Source organism: Cebus imitator, unplaced genomic scaffold, assembly GCF_001604975.1.
Source record: "Cebus imitator isolate Cc_AM_T3 unplaced genomic scaffold, Cebus_imitator-1.0 Scaffold225, whole genome shotgun sequence".
Taxonomy (NCBI): domain Eukaryota; kingdom Metazoa; phylum Chordata; class Mammalia; order Primates; family Cebidae; genus Cebus; species Cebus imitator.
Window position 1 is genome coordinate 3,201,041 of NW_016107540.1, and position 22,630 is coordinate 3,223,670.

A 22,630-nucleotide genomic window follows, 5' to 3' on the forward strand; every position below is an offset into this window, starting at 1 on the left:
CTTAAAGGATGCACTTTATGGCTCCTCTTTGGCACATCCAAATAGCCAGCATCACTACTCTTGAGGTTTGAGGCCATTATTAAGTAAAATAAGGGTGACTGAAACACAAGCACAGCAATACCATGACAGGCGATCTGATAACGGAGATGGCTATGAAGTGACTAGTGGGCGGTTAGAGTATACAGTATGAATACAATGGCCAAAAGGATGGTTGATGTCCCAGGCAGGACCGTGAAAGATTCCATCACACTGATTAAATTTGTGAGCTGTTCATTTATGAAATTTTCCATTTAATGTCTTCAGACTGTGGGCAAACTGATATTAAAGAAGGTGAATTCCATGTTTTTATATTTTTTTCATTCTTAAAACTATCATTGATTGCTAATGTCATTCCATTATGGCTAGAAAAAGCACTTGGAAGATTTTGATCTTATTAAAATTTTCAGGCCTCTTTTGACACCTAACTTGTTATATATACTGAAGAATGTTCCATATGCTCTTGAGAAGAATCTGTATTCTTCTGATATTAGATGGAAATTGTATGTTAGGTCAATTTGGCCTATAGTGTTGTTCAGTTATTCTGTTTTCTTATGGATTGATTTTCTACCAGAATGATCTATCCCTTATAGAGAGTAAAGTATTGAAATCTCTTCCTATTATTGTATTGCTACTTCTCCCTTCAGATTTATCAATGTCTACTTTACCTATTTGGGTAAAGTAGGTATTTAGATGCTTTCATGTTGGTGATATAAATATTAATATTTATAACTATTGGGTCTTTCTGTTGAATTGTCCCTTATATCATTATATAATGACCTTTGTCACTTGTGACAGTTTTGACTTAAACCCTATTTTATTTAATATCAGTATAGCCATCCCTGCTCTCTTTTCTTTAATATTTTTCATGAAATATTCTCCATTCTTTATTTTAAACCTATATATGTCCTTAAATCTATAGTGAGTCTCTTGTAGGCAGCATATAGTGCATTATTATTATTTTATTTGGTCATCTACAATATTTCTTTTGATTGGGGAGTTTAGTACATTTGAATGTCAGATAACATATTAATAGGTAAGCACTTACTCTTGCCATTTTGTCATTTGTTTTCTACCTTTGTTATAGTTCTCTTACTCCTCTTGGTGTCTTCCTTTGTGGTTTGATTCTTGTAACAATGTATTTTGATTCTTCTCTCAATCTTTTTTGCATCTATCGTGTGTATTTGTATGTGGTTACCATGGAGTTTGCACTGAATGGTTTATAGTTATAGCAGTATGTTTGAAGCTGATATCCACTTCACTTCAATCATATACAGGTACTGTACACTTTACTTCCCCCACACACACACTTTATGTAACTGGTGTCAGATTTTCTTTTTCTGCATTGTATTTCCATTAGCAAATTTATGTGGCTATATTCTGACGACTTATGTTCTAATTTATATACTAGTGTTTAAAATGATTGTGTGTACCATTTTAGTATTACAATATTCTGTATTTACCTTTAGCAATGAGATTTGCATTTTCATATGCTTTTATGATGCTGTTAATCATCTTTTCATTTCAACTTGAAAAACTAACTTTAGCAGGTCTAGTGGTGACAAACTTCCTAGTTTGTCAGGGAAAGACTTATCTCTCCTTTATCCTTAAACTGCAATGTTTCTGAATAAAATATTCATGGTTGGCATTTTTTCTTTTAGTACTTCACTATATCATCCCATTGTCTCCTGGCCTGCAAGGTTTCTGCTGATAAATCTTATGGTGGTTCCCTTGTATGTGACAAGGCACCTTTCTCTTGCTGCTTTCAATATTGTCTCTTTGTCTTTTACTTCTGACAAACTCTAATATTTGAGGCAAACTATTATGTGTTTCAGAGTAGTGCTTTTTTGATTTAATATATTTGAAGATTTTAGGACCTTATTTCAACTTCCCTCCATAGAGTTGGGAAGATTTTTGCCATTATTTCTTTAAGTAGGCTTCCTACCACTTCAGTGGTGTTGTAAATTCCATAGGCTTTCTTCAGTTTTTCATTTTTTTTTCTTCTAACTGGTTAACTTCAAATGGCCTGTCTTCAGACTCACTGATACTTTCTCCTACATGATCAAGTTTTCTGTTGAAGCGGTCTATTGGGCTTTTCAGTTCAATCATTATTTTCTTCAGCTCCAAGATTTCTGTTTGATTTCTTCTTAATTCTTCTATTTAATTATTAAATTTCTCATTTTGTTCATTTATTGATTTCCTAATTTCATTTAGTTTTAAAAATCTGTATTCTTCTGAAACGCTTTGAGCTTCTTTAAGATGATCTTTTGGATTCCTTTTCAGGTAATTTATGGATGTCCTCTTTTCTGGTGTTGGTTACTAGGGTTTTGTTAGTTTACTTTGGTAGTGTTGTGTTTACCTTATGCTTCGCGATCCATGTGACTTGTGTGTGTCTGTGCATTTGAAGGAGCAGACATATTCAGTCTTTACAGACTGGTTTTGGCAAGTAAGGATCTGCTTCTAGCTCACCAGACTGATGTTACTGCCTTTGGGATCTCAGTCAAGCTGAGTTTGAAGCAAGGTAAAATGGCTGCTTCAGGGTCTGCAGTTGGGACTAAGCTTGGGGAACCTGTCACCAAGGGTATGAATAGACATGTCTCCCACCAGGCCACAGTGGTGAGGAGTTGGAGTGAGGTCACATGACTACTTCAATACCTGCAGTTGGGTCTGAGGTCAGCGAGCAAGTTACTGAGAGGACAGCTGGTGTATGGGTCCTCTTGGGGAATGGAAGGTGGAACTTTTGGAAGCACTACAGCTCTGTGGGGTTGCAGCTGAGTTCATAGGAGGACAGGGATGCTTTCAGTCCACAGCTGGTACAGGTTAGGAGCCTGCCACCAGCGTTTCTCAGTGTATCCCTCACCAGTCTAGGGCTCTACCAGGGTTTCAGAACCTTCTATCTGGATCCCAAAACTCTTACAAAGGAAATTCTGTGCATGGTGGCCTGCTGCCAAATCATTTTTTCTGTTGGAGTACATGAGCCAGCGACCTCCTGTTCTACTGTCTTGCTGTTGTCACTTGTACCTGTGTGTTTACCAGTGCCCTGTGAGTTCCCAAGCTTCAATTCATTTGGTAACATCTGGAAGCCATGACTATGTTCTGCAGTAATTATGCAAGTTACTTATTAAGAAATAGATCAGAGGAGAAAACCTGTGCTTAGCTTCTTGGGAAATTCATAGGAAAAGGGAGTTTAGCTTTAAATAAATAAAAATATTCTGCTAGGAAAATGTAGAAGATGTTAATGCAGAGAAGCCCAGTAAGACACTTCACAAGAAGATCACTCCTAAGACACATAATCACCAGATTCTCTAAGGTCAAAATGAAAGAAAAAATGTTAAAGCCAGCTGGAGAGAAAAGTCAGGTCATCTGTAAATAGAAGCTCATCAGACTAAAAATGGATCGTTCAGCAGAAATCCTACAAGCCAAAAGAGATGGGGGGCCAATATTCAACATCCTTAAAGAAAAGAAATTCCAACCCAGAATTTCATACCTGGACAAACTAAGCTTCATAAGCAAAGGAGAAATGGAGGTTTTTTTCAAATAAGCAAATGCTGAAGGAATTTATTACCTCCAGAACTGCCTTACAAGAGCTCCTGAAGGAAGCACTAAATGTGGAATGGAAACATCATTACCAGGTGCTACAAAAACATACTAAAGCACACAGACTGCTGACACTGTAAAGCAACCACATAAACAAATCTGCCAAATAACCAGCTAACATCATGATGACGGGAGCAAATCCACATATATCAATACTTACCTTGAATGTAAATGAGCTAAATAATCCAATTAAAAGGCACAGAGTGGAAAGCTGTATAAAGAACCAAGACCCATTGGTATGCTCTCTTCAAGAAACCTGTCTTACATGCAGTGACACACATAAGCTCAAAACAAAAGAGACCAAGAAAAATCACCAAGCAAATGGAAAACAGAAGAAAGTTAGGCAGATCTCAATTTAACAACCTAACACTACAACTAAAGCAGCTAGAGAACCAAGCAAAAACCAACCCCAGAGCTAGCAGAAGACAAAAAATAACCAAAATCAGGGCTGAATTGGAGGAGATTGAGACACAAAATCTATTCAAAAGATAAGTGAATCCTGGAGCTGTTGTGTGTGTGTGTGTTTTTTTTTTTTTGAAAAAATTAATGAAGTAGACTGCTAGCTAGGCTGATAAAGAAGAAAAAAGAGAAACCAGATGTGGTGGCTCATGCCTGTAATCCCAGCCCTTTGGGAGTCCGGTCAGGCGGATCACCTAAGGTCGGGAGTTCAAGACTAGCCTGACCAACATGGAGAAACCCTGTCTCTACTTAAAATACAAAATTAGCCAGGTGTGGTGGCACATGCCTGTAATCCCAGCTACTCAGGAGGCTGAGGCAGGAGAATCGCTTGAACCCAGGAGGCAGAGTTGTGGTGAGCTGAGATCATGCCATTGCACTCCAGCCTGGGCAATAAGAATGAAACTCTGTCTCAAAAAAAAAAAAAACAAAACAAAAGAGGGAAAATATATATAAACACAATCAGCACAATCAGAAACAGCAAGTGGGGTGTCACCACTGACCCCATAGAAATACATATAATCATCAGAACATTATGAATATTTCCATGCACATAAAATAGAAAATCTAGAAGAAATGGATAAATTCCTGGACACACATATTCTCCCAAGACTGAACCAGGAAGAAGTTGAATCTCTGAACAGACCAGTAACAAACTCTGAAATTGAATCAGTAATAAATAGCCTACTAAAACTGTTCCAAGAAAATAAGGAGGAAGGACTCCTCCCTAACTCATTCTATGAGGCCAGCATCATCCTGATACCAAAAACTGACAAGGACACCACACAAAAAAAACTTTAGGCCACTATCCTTGATGAAGATCAATGCAGAAATCCTCAACAAAATGCTGGCAAACTGAAACCAGCAACACATCAAAAATCTTATCCACCACAATCAAGTAGGCTTTATCCTTGTGATGCAAGGTTGGTTCAACATATACAAATCAATAAATGTATTTCATCACATAGAACAAAAGACAAATACCACATGATTATTTCAATAGATGCAGAAAATGTTTTTGATAAAATTCAGCATCCCTTCATGTTAGAAACTCTGAATAAACTAGGTATTGAAGGAACATACCTCAAAATAATAAGAGCCATGTATGACAGACCTACAGCCAAGATCATACGGAATGGGCAAAAGCTGGAAGCATTATCCCTGAAAATCAGCATAAGACAAGGATGTCCCCTCTCACCACTCCTATTCAACATAGTATTGGAAATTCTGACCAGGGCAGTCACGCAAGATAAACAAATAAAGGGCATCCAAATAGGTAGAGAGGAAGTCAAACTATCTCCATTTGCAGACAACATGATGCTACACCTAGAATACCCTATAGTCTTGGCCCTAAAGCTTCTTAAATGGATAAACAATTTCAGCAAAGTCTCAGGACACAAAATCAATGTACAAAAATTCCTAGCATTCCTATACACCAACAGTTAAATTGAGAACCAAATCAGGAATGCAGTCTCACTCACAACTGCCACAAAAAAATTATAAATGAATGAAGGAATGAAGGAATAGAAATGAAGCTAACCAGTGAGGTGAAAGATCTCTACAAAAAGAACTGCAAAACACAGCTCAAAGAAATCAGAAATGACACAAACAAATGAAAAGATACTCCATGCTCATGGATAGGAAGAATCAATATGGTTAAAAATGGCCATATTGCCTAAAGCAATTTATAGATTTAGTGCTATGCTTATTAAATTACCAGTGATATTCTTCATAGAACTAGAAAAAACTGTTAAAATTCATAAAGAACCAAAAAATAAACCCAAATAGCCAAGGCAATCATAATCAAAAGAAGAAAGCTGGAAATATTTGTAAGCAAAAGAAAGCTGGAAGCATCATGCTACTTTACTTAAAACTATACTATAGGACTACAGTAACCAAAACAGCATGCTACTGGTACAAAAAAACAGACACATAGACCAATGGAACAGTATAGAGAATCCCAAAATAAGATCACACACCTACAACTATCTGATCTTTGATGAAGCTGACAAAAAAAAGCAATGAGGAAAGAACTCCCTATTCAATAAATGGTGCTGGGAGAACTGGTTAGCCATATGCAGAAGATTGAAACTGGACCCCTTCCTTATAACTCGAGATGGATTAAAGACTTAAAATTCAAACTATAAAAAACCTGGAAGACAACCTACACGACACCATTCTGGACGTAGAAACAGTCAAAGATTTTAAGACGAAGACTCTAAAAGCAATTGCAACGAAAGCAAAAATTGACAAGTGGGGTCTAATTAAACTACAGAGCTTCTGGACAGCAAGAGAAGCTATCAACAAACAGGTAACCTACAAAATAGGAGAAAGTATTTTCAAACTGTGCATCTGACAAAAGTCTAATATCCAGCATCTAAAAGGAACTTAAATTTACAAGAAAAAAAACCATTAAAAAGTGGGCAAAGGACATGAACAGACACTTTTCAAAAGAAGACATACATGAGGCCAACAAACATGAAAAAAAGCTCAACATCACTGAATATTAGAGAAACGCAAATCAGAACCACAATGAGTTACCATCTCACACCAGTCAGAAGGGGTATTATGAAAAAGGCAAAAAACAACAGATGCTGGTAAGGTTGGAGAGAAAAAGGAGCACTTACACACTGTTGGTGTGTTTGTAAATTAGTTCAACGATTGTGGAAGACAGTGTGGCATTCCTCCAAGATCTAAAAACAGAACTATCATTCAACCCAGCAATCCCATTACTGGGCATATACCCAGATGAATATGAATTACTCTGTCATAAAGACACATGCACATATATGTTCATTGCAGCACTATTCACAAGAGCAAAGACATGGAATCAACTTAAAGGCCCATCAATAGTATATTGGATAAAGAAAATGTAGTACAGATACACCATGGACTACTATACAGTCATTAAAAAAAAGGAACAAGATCATGCCCTTTGCAGAAACATGGATGGAGCTGGAAGTCATTATCCTTAGCAAACTAATGCAGCAACAGAGAACCAAATACTGCCTGTTCTCACTTATAGGTGAGAGCTAAATGATAAGAACACATGGACACATAGAAGGGAACAACCCAACGACCCACACTGGGGCCTCTCAGAGGATAGAGTAGAGGAGGAGGGAAAGGATCAGGAAGAACAACTACTGGGTACTAGGATTAATACTGGGTGATAAAGTAATCTGTACAACAAACCCCCATGATGCAAGTTTTGCTATGTAACAAACCTGCACATGTACCCCTGAACTTGAAATAAAAGTTAAATTTAAAAATGCATTATATTTATGAATAATAACTGAACATTTAGTGTCTTGTATGCAGGAAAAATATTTGTGCTAACAGACCTTAGATGATTCAACTCAACATACCCTTGGATTTAACTCAAAATATAACTATTTTCCAAGCTATTAATAATGATTTTTCTCTTTCAATAGGGTTGTTTGTTAGTGCTGAAAATGTTAACATATTGCTCTACAACCATGCAGAAGGAATTAATGAGTTGCTGCTGTCTTTTTTCATAAGCGCGTCTAATTTGCTCATTCATCCACGTGTTCATTTGTTCTACCCTTATTTAGCCAGGCAAAAGGGAGAGTGCAGCCATTCCTAATAATCATGATTTGTTTTCCTTTTTTCAGCCATGCAATGATGGACCTACTGGTTGAACTTTGCCTTCAGAACCACCTGAATCCATCCCACCACGCCCTTGAAATTCGGTCTCCAGAAACCCAACAGCCTTTGAGTTTCAAGCCAAATACTTTGATTGGGACCCTGAATGTGCATACTGTGTTTCTGAAAGAAAAAGTTCCTGAAGAGAAGGTTAAGCCTGGTCCCCCTAAGGTGCCTGAGGTCAGTAGGTACTTACATGGAGATACCTGTGTCTGAATGCATGGCGGGTCCTGGGTAGGGGCCAGTGTGGCTCTTCTTATCTAAGTACAGTGCAGAGTTGTGGCTGAGGCTGCTACCTTCATGTCAGGCAAATCTAAGCACTAAACTGAGTTTGCTTTAGAAGACAAAATTTACAGAATTGAATAATGTTCATTGTTGTAACATTGCTCCTTTATATATTATAGAGGAGGAGTTCATCTACAGTGGAGCTGGCCATTAGACCTTTATTCAAAGAGGGACGTGGTCTCTAATTCTCTACTAATGTGATAGTCACTGGCTGCATGTAGCTTTTTTTTTTTTTAATTTGGTATGTTTATTATAACTTAAATATCTAAAATATTCATGTATATTTTCTTTTTTCTTTTTAATTGACACAGCATTTGAACACTAGAAATATGGCTGGTATGATTGAGAACCTGAATTTCTAATTTAATTAATTTAAATTTAAATTGCCACTAGCTAATGGCTTCCTGGGATTATATCCTAACAGGATAGTTCTAGAATTCTTCGTGACCCAAGAAGCAGTTGGGATCTATAGAGGAATTAAACATTTCCCCAGAGGAAGAGGAAAAAAAGGGAATTTTTTTTTATTTTGAAAAATTGATGTCAGAAATATTTATTCATTACATTTGGAGAATGTCTTATATGCATGGCAGTATTCCAGGGTTTTGTTAATTAATTAAAATTAATTTTATTGTTGTCATCGTTGTTGTTTTGAGACAGAGTTTTGTTCTTGTCGCCCAGGCTGGAGTGCAGTTGTGTGATCTCGGCTCACTGCAACCTCTGCCTCCCAGGTTCAAGCGATTCTCCTGCCTCAGCCTCCTGAGTAGCTGGGATTACAGGTGTCTGCCACCATGCCTGGCTAATTTTTGTATTTAGTAGAGACAGGGTTTCACCATCTTGGCCAGTCTGGTCTTGAACTCCTGACCTCAGGTGATCCACCTGCCTTAGCTTCCCAAAGTGTTGGGATTACAGGCATGAGCCACTGTGCCTGGCCTTATTGTACTTTTAAATAAGGCTTTGATGTTAATCTTTCATCTCAGATTAAAAGCAGAGTTACTTTTTTCTTTCAGATTCTTAGCAGTTCTTCTAAATTTTCCTGCTTTTATAAATGGTAATGCAGCCAAAAGTTCATCTCCTATTAATTTCTAGGATTGATTGGTTAGTGCATTCTCATTGTTGCTCTAGAGCCCTCTGACCAGAGATTTCCCATTATTCCTCAAGTAAACAGTGTTTGAGGCAGAGCATCTCCATAGACACCCTGTGTCTTCCCTTGGCTTCCTGCTTCTGTGGACAGGTGAGCCCAGGCGTATGCATGATTCCACTTGTTAGGGCAGGAGAGGACGGGTAAAGGAGCAGTAGGTTCCATCTTTTCTCCCAAAATGCATCGTTCTCCCAGCCACTGGACCCTGGTACTTAGGCTGGAAGGGAGCACAAGGCCTTCTTTTGCTGCTCTTTTGTTCAATCTGCATTTACTGTGTCCACCTCCGTAGTGCCTTAGCAGAATTAGGGTGACCAGTAAAAGTGCAAGAAAAGTGATTAGTAAAAGTGGAGGAAAAATGACTACCACTTTATCTGCAGTCATTTAGAATTGGCATTAGTCAATTGAGTGCCTTTCTTCCTGATTATTATATACCTGGTATTTTTTTTTAATCAAATATATTTCTAGCTTAAATATGTGTGTGTAGTGTATATACATGAATACATATAAGTCTTTGTACACACTGTATATGTTTTATATCTGTGTATATAGTGCATACCGTATATATATTTAGATAGATATACATCTGTATGCATATATAAACATTCATATATTTATGTAGATATTTTGACTACTTAAAACTTTAGTGTCATGTTTCTGGAGGATTTTTCTTTAAATTATTCATACTACTTCCAAACTATTTTCTTTAGAAAATCCATATAAGCGCCATGTGTTCACATCTGGCCAGAACCCTTGGAAGACAGTAAAGTATACGTATTGGATTTTAAACGTGGACTCCTCCCTGGTGTTCATTCCCCTGTGTTGTTAGCAGGTTGTTCACTAATAAGAGAGATTCTAAGACAAATTTATTATTCTAGACGTCTGTTTTTTACTATTCATGATACCATTTTCCCCCATGACCCACTCAATTTGTGGAAGAAAGATTCAGGCTACATACAATCCTGCCGCACCCAACTGTCAGGTTGACACAGAAGTTGAAGACTTGTGGGAGAATGTCTTAATGAATTCTTTCTGCCCATGTGTTCTTCCAGAAATCTGTGCGTTTGGTTGTGAATTACCTGCGGACACAAAAAGCTCTTGTGCGTGTGAGCCCTGAGGTTCCTCTCCAGAATATTCTCCCAGTCATTTGTGCAAAGTGCGAGGTCAGCCCAGAGCATGTGGTTCTCCTCCGGGACAACATTGCCGGGGAGGAGCTGGAGCTGTCCAAGTCCCTGAATGAGCTCGGGATAAAGGAGCTCTACGCGTGGGACAACAGAAGAGGTGAGGCCCCGCTGCGTCTTATACACCCAGCCGGTGATCACACAGATGCGAGGTGTGGCCCCGTCCCCCGTTGCTCTCCTCAGCATTCTCCGTAGCGCCAGGGAGAGATGGGTATGTGAAGTTCTAAGCAAAGCAGGTTTTGTCCAGACCAGTGTTGACGTAGGCAAAAAAGAAATCTAGTCTGTTCTCCTTCCTCTGGATTGAACTATGCCTCCTTTCTCCCAGCCTTGAACATGTCGTTTATTCTGTGTCTCCCTGCAAACTTCCATGACATAAGTAAAAGGGAGAAAGGTGAGGCGAGATTAGAGCTTATGCTCTGAAGTAACTACTCCAAACCATCTGTAATACTTTCTTGTGGGCTGGTGGCTCACACCTGTAATCCCGGCACCTAGAGAGGCCAAGGCAGGAGGATGGCTTGAACCCAGGAGTTCAAGACCAGCCTGGACAAAATAGACCCCATCTATACAAAAATTTAAAACTTAGCCAGACATGGTGGTACGTGCCCATTCCTGTAGTCCCATCTGCTTGAGAGGCCGAGGCTGGAGGGTCGCTTGAGCCCAGCAGGCTGAAGCTGCACTGGGCTATGGTCATACTGCTGCACTTAGCCTCGGCAACAGAGTGAGACGCTGTCTCTTCATAAAAACAAATTATCTTGATTTTCTTTTTCAGTTACCATTAGCTGCTGTTACCACGTTTCAAACATTGCTTATCTCTAAAACCAGTGGACACTTAGCTGTTCTCTAAAACTGAACAATGGTGTGAGATCCATTCCTTAAGACAACTTTAGGGCCACCTTAGGCCTCCTCACCGTCTTGCCAATGTCATCTTGCTCATCGTGTGAATCTGGCTCCTAGTATGAGGCCACAGTTAGAGCCACTGGCGAGAGTGGCAGCCCAGAGGCCTTGCTGGTGCAGAGACTGAGATGTTGCGTAAGCAAATGTTTCTAATTGATAAAGAAGGCTAACTGCGTATTTTAACTACTGTCAGACCAAAGGAAATGGTACATTCCTTGACCTTAGAATGACCAAAATGGACTTTGTAAAAGTTTCTCTTCTAATGAGCCTAATTTGGTATCTGTTATCTCTGTTTCATTATTCCACAAATATTGGATAGGTTGAGTTTAAAAAATATATACATATTCAAGTTTTTTCTGGTTTTCTATGGCTTTTTTTTTTCTCTAATTTTTTCCAACAAAAATGTATTTTTTTCTATTTTGGGATGGAGTTTCACACTTGTAGCCCAGGCTGGCGTAATCTTGGCTCACTGCAACCTCCACCTCCTGGGTTCAAGTGATTCTCCTTCCTCAGACTTCTGAGTAACTGAGATTGCAGGCGTCCGCCACCATGCCTGGCTAATTTTTGTGTTTTTAGTAGAGACGAGGTTTCACCACATTGACCAGGCTGGTCTCCAACTCCTGACCTCAGGTGATCTGCTCACCTCAGCCTTCCAAAGTGCTGGGATTACAGGTGTGACCCACTGCACTCAGCCATATTTTTTCTTGATACCAAATTATTGTGAAATCCATGATCATAGGTGGAATCTCTGTCCAGCCTGTCTCCTCCCCGCCAAGTCAGCCCTCCCCATCAAGTCAGCCCTCTCCACCAAGTGAGCCCTTGTCTTCCTGGATATCTGGCATCTAGATCTGATTTAATATTCAAGAGAGGGTTTTGGCTCAATTGAGTATAAGCTACGTGGACTATTTATTCCTTCAAAAAAAGTACTCTGACATTTGAGAATAATGCATCTTGTGTTTTATCCAGTGTCTTTTTAAAACACAGACAGAAATACTCTCAGCATCCCTGCACAGGCCCGGTGGCACTGAGTATATCAGCCCTATTTAAATTTGGTTTACATGACTCTTTGGAAGCAGCTTCCATTTGGTAAGATAAAAAGAGAAATAAAAGGAAAACTGTTCTATATTCAGGTATCTGAAACAAGAAAGCTTATAGAAACAACTGTTTCTGTTACATGCCACCACTTGGATGTATCTTGAAAGGTAGATGTTGAACCTATACCTGAGAGAAGTCATATAAAACCTGCCTGTCTGTGAAGGAGAGGACCCAGGCGAGCCCATGGTCATCAGGAATGCAGGAGTTGAAGCATTCATGTGGTCAGGAGCCCAGAGCATCTCTTCTGATCCACACACAGGCCAGAGGAGAACATGCTGGTGCCGTCAGCTTGGCCATTCAGATTTTGAAACACTTCTGCCCTTGGTGGGAACCAGCTGCTCCCAAACCCCCAAGTTCCCCTCTCTACTGCCTTGGACATTTTGGCCCTCCCCACCTCACTTCCAACATGCCATGAGCCTCCCCACCACGGGGGTCCTGCTCCAGCCCCGGGGCCAGCATCCCTTTCACCTGACATGCCTATGCCATGCCAGCTGTGACATTTGATTACCGTCCCTGCCAAGTGCCTGCCTCCTGCTCACTGTCAGATATCTGAGACGAAAAGACACTTGTCCAGAGGCCATCCCCAAGGCTCCCTTTCTCCCCTGCAGCTACCCTGGGAAGGCCTGCTGGGTGCTGCTGGAGGAGCCCATGCTTTCACTCCTCTTGGTTTGTACTTGGAAGGGAAAGGCATCCACTCCTGAGCCCTACCACTGCTGGAGAACAGAAGGGCAGCTGGCAGGAGGCGAGGCATTGCTAGGCAGAGACCCGCCCTCCCCTGGAGTCCCTGGTGGGGGGCATGTTGATGAAGCCAAGGGCTCTGCTGCCACCTGCATCCACAGTGGCGCTTAGCAGGCCATGTAGCTGCGGCCTGAGAGGGCCAGCCCAGAGAGGCAAGCTGGCCAGCAGGAGGCCTTCTCAGTGCTGCAGCAGGACTGTCCTCCTCTGAGGCTTGTGAGGGCCAAGGCCTGGCTTAGGGGCTCCCACACATCTTGAAGCCTGACCTCACTCTCTCATTGCCTGCGTTTTCCAGTTCTTCTGACCAAAACTCAGTCTGAGCCTTCCCTGAGCTGTCAAGGTATAGTAAACCCAGGGTTTCCTGCTTCTCCTGTGACGCTGCACTTGGCATGGCCCTGGGGTCAGAGCTGCACGGAGGTGACGTTTTTGTGCCAGAGTCCAAGGAATGGAAGTTTAACTTGGGGCCCTTCTGAGGGTGCATGCCAGGCTGACATGAAGTTTTGGTTTGGTTTCTTGATTTTCTGGTTGGTTCAGAGAAGAATGCTTCTTGTGTGAGAATTTGCTGTGTGGCTCTAATTGATGAGGAATGAGGGAGGCTGTTATAGAAAACAAATTCTGTTGCCCAGAATTTCAAGACAGAGCAGAAGTGGTGCATACAGGAGAGGCACCCTTTCCTTTCCACCTCCACCTGCCTGTGCTTACCTGCCCCTGAAGGCCATCCTGCATGCTACAGAATTTGGAACAGTATGGATTTTGAAATTCAGCCTTTTCTGTTATAGACAAATATGGAAATGATTCATCCAGATTTTGCATTTATTCTGACATCTATTTAAAAGTTTCTCTCATAGAGATATTTCTGTACAGAAAGAGCTATACAGAGATGTTTATATGTATATATAGACAAATATACAGATACATATGCGTGTGTATATACTTATTCACATACATATGTGCATATACATAGGTAGAATGCCCATTGGACGTTCGCAGATGTTGACCTGGTCCCCGCCCCCACTTCCGTTTATGTGCTTGATGGCCATGTTCTGGTCACTGAGTCTCCTCTGGACAAGTGAGTGGTTTGGACTCGGTCTTTAGGGGTCCTTCATCCTTCTCTGCCCCTCTGCAATTCATCTTTATTTTCCAAATCATTGTAGTGCTTCAGGACAGTAAAACTTCCAGATTAAGTGTGGTGCCATCAGCTTGGCCATTCAGATTTTAAAACACTTCTGCCCTTGGTGGGAACCAGCTGCTCCAAAACCCCCAAGTTCCCCTCTTTACTGCCTTGGACATTTGCCCTTGGACAAATATGCAAATGATTAGTCCATATTTTTTGTTTGCATTGATGATCTGATGGCAGAATTTGTAAAATCCCAGTCCGTGATTCTGCCACCAATGGCCGAGGGCGCTTGCCGTCCATCAGTTGGCAGTGATATGGGAACAATCATTTTTCTGTCTTCCAGGAGCACCTATAACTTTCTCTCCTCTTGTGATGTCTGTATGCCCTGACGTTTATGAATACTGAGTTTCCAGACTTTTATTAATATTTAGCTACTTTTAAATTAGAGTAAATTCAATCAAAATGAACGCCACATCAGCTTATACGCTCGGAGCCGTGGATCCAGAGCTCACTTGCGCATGTTCCCGAGGGCTGGCTGCGCATCAGTTGTTCGTGACTGCTCTGCTAGATAGCCGGGCAGCCTCTGGACATTTTGGCTGATGGGAACAGTGAATTCTCTTACTTTGCTCCCAAACCAGTTCTTTTTCCATGTCTACCGAGGCTCAGAGGCCTCATAGGAGGCCCCTATCAGTAAGTGACTGAGACCAAAGCCTCACCTCTAAAAATCGACCATCGGCGTTAGGCCCAGCTCGGCACTGTGAGTCTCAGGCTCCTGGTGCCTCCACACAGCTGCAGGTGTAGCTGCCTGAGAAACTATCTCTCCCACTGTTCAGGGGCAGTTCTGGTGCCGGGGCTGTTCTGGACCCTTCATCGGGGAGCCGACCTCAGTCCTTAGGGATGGTGATCAGCCACTGTCCCCATTCAAAGAGAGAAATCTGATGCAGTCTGTCCTTTCTGTGGTCAGTGTAATATAGCTTTTGCCCCAGGAACATGCTCCACTTCTTGTGTATCAGTAGGATACTATGATGCCATCTGTTTTAATAGACAATTTCTCAACTTATGATTTTCAGCTTTACTATGGTATGAAAGTGATGTGTATTCAGTATGCTCCTGGACTTACGGTGGGTTCACGTCTGCATAAAGCCATCGTGAACTGAAAACGTAACCCCGTCGTCAGTTCACAAGCTTCTGTTGGTCCATGTCACATACCACTCAATTCTGGAAACATCCTCAGTTATAAACATACATATTAAGGCATACAATAGTTTAGACGCAGTCTTAACCATGTGCTCTATTGTTCTCTTTATAGCTCTGTACCTAAGAGAGGGTTTGCTGTGGCTTTGCAGTGTGCGTCAGGGCCTCTGCACCGTGTTGCAGCGGGCCCTCTGGTTTGGGTACTGTGCCATGTGGAGCCTGCTTGGGCCTCAGCTGGAGCCTTCTGCATGTAACCGAGAGCCCTGGCCCTGCTCTGATGGCTAGGACGTGCACCTTTGCTCCTACAGAGTGATTTCAGAGGCGTGTGTGCTGGGGTTTTGCTCTGCTGTGTGGACCTTATCAGTGTTCACGCCTGTGTTATTAATGCACTGACTGCTCTGTTCTCTAACTCAAACGTGAAATCATATAGTAGCAGATCCAGAACTTGTTTGCATTGATGGTCTGATGGCAGAATTTGTAAAATCCCAGTCCGTGATTCTGCCACTGATGGACTAGAGTTCTTGCTGTCCCTCAGTTGGCAGTGATAGGGGAAAAATCATTTTTCTATTACCCAGGAACAGCTACACTCTCTCTCCTCTTGTGATGTCTGTATGCCCTGACAGAGAAGAATGGAATGAAGTAATGACAGAGGCCTTTCCTGAGCAAATAAATGCATGACACTAGTGAGCAGTGTGCTGAGCTGTGTGCACGCTGTCCTGCGCAGTTAGCGCACGCGCCCCCAACCTGCAGATGAAGCTGCTGGGGCTGGAGAAGCTAAGTGATTTCCCCAAGTGTGCCGCACACATGGGCGCTCCTAACCCCTCAGCACCATTCCCTGAGTGATATTCCCCAGACCCTCAGCCTAAGTGTCCTTAGGGGCTAGTTTGACTGTGTAGTGCTGGGCCCTGCACCCAGGGTTTCTTATTCTGGGGTTCTGGAGTGGGCCCAGGGATTGGCATCTCTCGCGACTTCCCGGCGATGCTGATGCTGCAGGTTCCACTTGCTTTGGGAACCACGGCCCATGGCTATCTTGTCAGCTGGCAGACACATCTGAGCTTCAGTGTGCGTGTCTGGAATTTGGAAGGGTCCAACCTAGTTCTAGAATCCTAACAAAGAAAAATTCAGTGAGAAAAAAAGAAAGAAGAAAATAATTGTCCCCCTAGAGAATGTAATTTGAAAGGAAAACATTCTGGATGCCGTAAAGGAAGGAAAATCTGGAAGTGTGGTTCCTGGGAGATCTGATGTTTCAAATACTACCTGGGGAGCTTCTAGCCGTTACGCCATCTTCTGGAAATGAGCAGGAAGGCTGCTGATTTATTTCATTTAGTTACAGTGTGTACCTCACTCATGATTCTTAAAGCAGGTGTATTGCACTGAGGTCACAGTCCTAAGGCTGTGCTGATTTGGCAGCCACAGGCCTCATGTGGCTCTAGCAGGTGCCCAGTCCACACTGAGATGTGCCGTAAGCCTGAAGGCATGCTGGATTGTGAAGACTTAGCACCAAAACCAATGTAAAACTTTTTATGTTGACTGCATGATGGAATGATAATGTTTTAGATATGTTGGATTAAATGAAATTATTACAATTAATTTTACTTGGTTCTTTTTAATGTAGCTACTAGAGAACATAAAATTACATATGTGGTCTGGTTTAGCTTTCTATTGGACAGCACTGCCCTAGGACTTTATTTTGTCATTCTCCAAAAAGGGGGCAACCACACCCAGAGAAAATGCCTCCATCATCCCTAAAAGACTGCGTAAGAACCTGTAGTGATTTCCCAAATGGGCTTGGGGCCTTGAGGTGGCTCAGACAGCTTGGAAAGAAATCGATGCGTTTCCCTCTCTTAAAAGAACTAAAAGTTTAAGAGTAAAGGATTCATTTCATAAGATTTTTAAAGTGAAGTATTTAATCTCTTGTTTCAAATGCTGAAAAATAACTTAGTGCTTTTTTTTTCCAGAAACCTTTAGAAAATCATCACTTGGCAATGATGAGACAGATAAAGAGAAGAAAAAATTTCTGGGATTTTTCAAAGTTAATAAAAGAAGCAATAGTAAGGTAATGGATTAAATACACATATGATTCTGTATCATGTAAAAAAAATAGTGTCTTAAGATATATGCATCAACCTGTCCTGGAACTTTCTAAATAATTCTATTTAGGAACACTAATTCCTTCAGGTAAAAGGGAGCTTATTAGTATGCACTGGAATGACAGCTGTGCTTCCACGCTTGATCCCAAAAGGAGTTATCTTGGGTGATGGTGTTTTATTCACTAGGGGTGCAGGAAGCCTGTGGGTTCCTGATGACCATGGCCATAAGCCCTTCTGCCTGCGGGTGTTCCGGTACATCCGCAGAAGTCTGCCTGTGGCTGAAACTCAGTAAACCTTGTTTATATTAATGAATGAGTGACTGCATGTTCTAGTTAAATGTAAATAGTCAATATTGCTGTCAGTGAACTGTAGCTTATGCCTCGTGGCAGAGAAGAGTATCTGTGGTTGAACTGGTCTGCTTGCTAGTAATTTTTAGATGTTCTTTGGTCCTCCTATACAATCTGGGAATATACCATGCAGTAAGTTAATTTTATTGCTCTTGTTGGTGTTTATTAAATACATCTCAAAGTCATATTTTGGATACAATAGGATAGAGTAATTAAGTCGCAGTACCCAAAATGAAAATGAAGATTTGTATAATTAATTATAATTTTGGTATTGCCTTCTGACTACCAAGAGAAGACAATGCTCATTATTCCTATTTATATTTAACAAGTATGTTTTACTATTATCTAGTATTTTATCCTTACTAATACATAAGACTAAAAAAGACAAAACTGTTCAAATGAATGTTAGGCTTTAGTTCTACTAGCTCAGTTGCTCCATCTATGTATTTCTAGAAGAGACGTGAGGACTGGGGACTCATTTGTGTGTAGACCTTCCCAGTGCCATGGTATAGATGGGTGCATCTAAGACTCACATTTGTGTGCAGACCTTCTCAGTGCCATGGTGCAGATCACTGCATCTACGATTCACGTTTGTGTGTAGACCTTCTCAGTGCCATGGTGCAGATCACTGCATCCACGATTCACGTTTGTGTGCAGACCTTCTCAGTGCCATGGTGCAGATCACTGCATCTACAATTCACGATTGTGTGCAGACCTTCTCAGTGCCATGGTGCAGATCACTGCATCCATGATTCACAGTTGTGTGTAGACCTTCTCAGTGCCATGGTGCAGATAGGTGCATCTAGCTAGCCCAAGGCTGGACATCTGATTTCCTGCCCTTCGGTGACCTGTGGTACAGCCTCTGCTGTTAGAATTGTGGTTTACCCAGGTTTGCTGGTGAGGATACCAGAGCTCAGAGAAATAAAGTAAATTTCTTAGCGTCCCAGGCCTAGACACAGACGTGTCTGCGTGCAGAGCCAGCGCGTCCTTCTCGCCTGTGGTGGTTGGGAAGGGGAGAGGGCGGTGAGAACCACATGAGAACAGAAGGTCCACTGGAGCTCAGCTGAACTGGCAGAGACTTCGTGTCCTTAAGAGTAAGAGTTTTTCACAAACCTCAGATTATTTTTTCTTCACCTCTGCTGAAGCTTCAGTAATGGTTTTGTGATTCTCTTACACATGACTGATTGTATGTGCTTTCCCGTGTTTCTGCATGTCCTTTGAAAATCTGTACCCCATGCATGTCTAGGTAGGACCTTTTCAGCCCTGACATTTTCTATCCTCCCTCTATCCCCAACTGTGTCTTCCTCTCCCCCTCTTTTCCCTGCTCCTCTCCCTCCTCCTCTCCTGACTTCCTCTCCTTTCCTGTAAGAATTACTTGAAATTACAGAATTAAAATTTTGTGGCCTGGCATGGCAGCTCACTCCTGTAATCCCGGCACTTTGGGAGGCTGAGGTGGGCAGATCACCTGAGGTCAGGAATTTAAGACCAGCCTGGCCAATGCAGTGAAACCTGTCTCTACTAAAAATACAAAAAGTAGCTGGACTTGGTGGCGGGTGCCTGTAATCCCAACCGCTCGGGAGGCTGAGGCAGGAGAATTGCTTGAACCTAGGAGGCAGAGGTTGCAGTGAGCCGAGATTGTGCCACTGCACTCCAGACTGGGTGGCAGAGCAAGACTTCATCTCAAAAAAAAAAAAAAAAAACAGAATCAGAGTTTTGTATTTGAATTTCGCTCGCTCTATGAAGGTTGTTTTGTTTTTGTTGTTCCTGACATTTTTGAGATAAATTGGCTGAGACCATGTTCACCCTCGTCCTCTTTGATCCCCACGACACCAATTCACAGTAAAATCCACCATTCCTCATTCCTCACCCTTAGACCTCAATTCGTTGTTCTCTTTGTGTCTTCTTCCTTATAAAAGATGGAATGGCCAGAAAAACCAAATAAAAGATCTAGAAAGACTTGCTTTTACCAAAATAAGATCACCTGAAGAGCTAGGGACGTGGGGACCGCGACTCGGCTTCTGATAGTTCAGGGGGTGAGGAGATATCACACGTGGCGACACAACGGTAAAGGCGCAGACTGCGATCCAGTCCCGGCCCTGGATTGCAAGGGACTTTCTGTTTTTCACCATTGTCAACCTAAAGAAAGAAACTGACTCAAAATTAATATCAAGAGTTTATGGGGCCAAGGTTGAGAACTGTAGCTTGCGACACACTTCGTTTGCCTTGGGGAATGCTCCATTCAGTCTTACTTACAAGAAGGTTTCCTACAGCAAAAAGGAAAAAGGTGTGGCTGACACAGAGTTGTTTGATGAGGATCGTCACTAGTTTATAGAAATAATGCTGATTACTGATTGACTATACACCCCTGAACTGTGGCAGACGAGTTCTGGTGTCCAGTATATGCCATTTTGTAGCCGCTTGGCGTAAAAGTCAGTCAGTGTTGGAGCTCAAGTAGCCGTTGGCTTTATGGAGTAATTATTTAGCTCAAGCAGGGTACAGGGCATGACCACTGCTGCATTGCAGCACCTCCCTGGGCCTGACAATTAAAAGGGGCTCATATTCTGTAGATAAAACATTTATTTATTTTTTCATTTCCCCTTTTGATAAAAAATATTTCTTCTTGAAAGCATTGATGATTAGAGGCTGAGTGTCAAGGTTTCCCTTGTCACTGGGAAGGACCATTCTCAAATAGCTCTGTCCCATGTTAGGGAGGAAAGGAAAGAGGTTTTAGTGTGAAATTTTAAGAGAACCCAAAAGCCAAATTAGGGTGGCATTACAGAGTGGCGAGAATGAAACCTCAGTCACGTCAGTAATTTATTAGCTGCTGTTGCTTGTTGAATTATCTCTAGTCTTTGGAATACCGTTTTAGTTTTCTCAGAAGAAGTAAAGCCACAAGAGCTATATAGCATTAATAATCTGAACAGTGGAAGCATAATGCACACGGGGTTGGGTTATAGTCAGAAAGATAATTTACATGCCAGATCAGACAAACGTGCATTCCATTAGGGAACAACTGAAAACGTCAGGCAGAACATAAAATCCTGCTTCTTCTTTAGAGACTTGTAGCCAGGAAATAATTCAGGATTCAGTCCAAATTGTAGGCAAATAATATCACAAAAACAAGAGTCAGTGCTGGAACTGAGTAACAGGTGGCCTCTTGAAACATAGTGTTTCTTTCTCCAATTCCTCCAGTTTTACCAAAGATAAATCATAGAAGAACTAGTTTAATTGCAAAATAAGTTTTACACTTATTATACTTGTCATGTTTATTTGCATAAAATGCAGCAAGAAGAGTGACCCTCTTGGCTCACTGTAGTTGGCTTTGCTGGAACTTTTTGATAAGGAATCTCAGATTAGACTTTTAAAAGGCTCCGGTGGCGAGGAAGCCAAGTTGAGGATTTACCATCTAACTGTGCCCATAATACCTGTTTGGATTGGGTGAATTTCTTTCTTCTCGAGATCTTAAAATGTCTTGAGATTATTGGGCCTGTCAGAAAGTGACATGCTTTTACTTACTGCAAGGTCAGCAAATTTGTAAGGAAACCATGTGGACAAGGAGCCAGGCCAATCATTTTCCAAGTCCATTGGCTGTAAAGTCAACTTCAGTCCCTCAAAGCGGTCTGGTCATATCTAAAAATCTGTCATTCCAGTCAAAGCCTTGCTAAAATAACTAGTGCTTTCAGCATGTCCTGTTACAGAAGAACGCAGATCTTCATTGACCTTATGCAAGTGACTATATTGCCATACAGTAAAAATACAGTTTCTGAGTTTTGGAGAAATCAAGTAGAATAAAAGATAAATGCCTCCCTTTGCCCACAATAGTCTACTTACCCAATTGCTATAAGGTATAAATAGCTCAAAAGAAAAAGTTTCCTTGATGCTAGAAAATAAAGCATGAAAACAATCTACTGTGTTTCAAACAAAAACAAGTCACAAAAAGTATTTCATTGCTGTGTCACTTCAGTGTCGTGTACTTAACTTTTATTCTGCTTGAAGTTGGGTTAGCAATCTTTATGAACACATCAGGTTTTAAATCAGATTTCTGGATTTTTTTTTTGCCTTGTTCAATGATATGATCAAAATTATCAGAAACTTGTATTCAGAGTGCTTGTCATGATCTTCTCCATAAGGTTCCTTGAAGACACAATGCTTTAGCTTGACAAAGAACTTTTAAGAAAAGAGAGCATCAGAATAAAGCAATTCACTGTTTATGTCAAGACACATCAAATTTTTAGGTATCTTATACAACTATAGAATGCATATTAATAGCATATTTATACAAAAATAACTTGAAGAGAATTAAACACCATATCTTAGCTGGGCACAGTGGCTCACGCCTGTAATCCCAACACTTTGGGAGGCTGAGGAAGGCGGATCATCTGAGGTCAGGAGTTTGAGACCAGCCTGGCCAACATGGTGAAACCCCTTCTCTACTAAAATACAAAAATTGCTTGAACCTGGGAAGTGAAGGTTACAAGATTGGCCAAGATTGTGCCACTGCACTCTACCCTGGGTAAAAGAGCAAGACTCTGTCTCCTCGAAAAAAAAAAATAAAAAATAAGAAAAGTTAAACATCTTCCACTATCATTTTCACATACCAAATATGCCTAATATGCCTCTCCTCTGGAAACACAAATAGCCTCCCGAGTAGCTGAGATTACAGGTGCAAGCCACCATGCCTGGCTGGTTTTTGTATTTTTAGTAGAGATGGGGTTTCACCATGTTGGTCAGGCTAGTCTCAAACTCCTGATCCTTATGTGGTCCACCCACCTTGACCTCTCAAAATGTTGGGATTACAGGCATGA

General features: G+C 41.4%; 1 protein-coding gene across 7 annotated transcripts in view; it reads left to right on the forward strand.

Annotated features, from left to right (window-relative positions):
* COBL (cordon-bleu WH2 repeat protein) overlaps positions 1 to 22,630 on the forward strand; it is a 287,518-nt gene that overhangs the window by 114,402 nt on the left and 150,486 nt on the right. For 4 of the 7 annotated variants that reach the window (XM_037727270.1, XM_037727272.1, XM_017496917.2 and 1 more), the window contains exons 3-5: positions 7,722 to 7,932; positions 10,225 to 10,453; positions 17,347 to 17,444. In XM_037727270.1, coding sequence (XP_037583198.1) covers positions 7,722 to 7,932; positions 10,225 to 10,453; positions 17,347 to 17,444 — 538 coding nt within the window. Of the gene's footprint in view, positions 1 to 7,721; positions 7,933 to 10,224; positions 10,454 to 13,372; positions 13,418 to 17,346; positions 17,445 to 22,630 lie in introns of all 7 variants that reach the window. The other 3 variants (XM_017496912.2, XM_037727273.1, XM_037727271.1) reach the window with 1 other exon arrangement.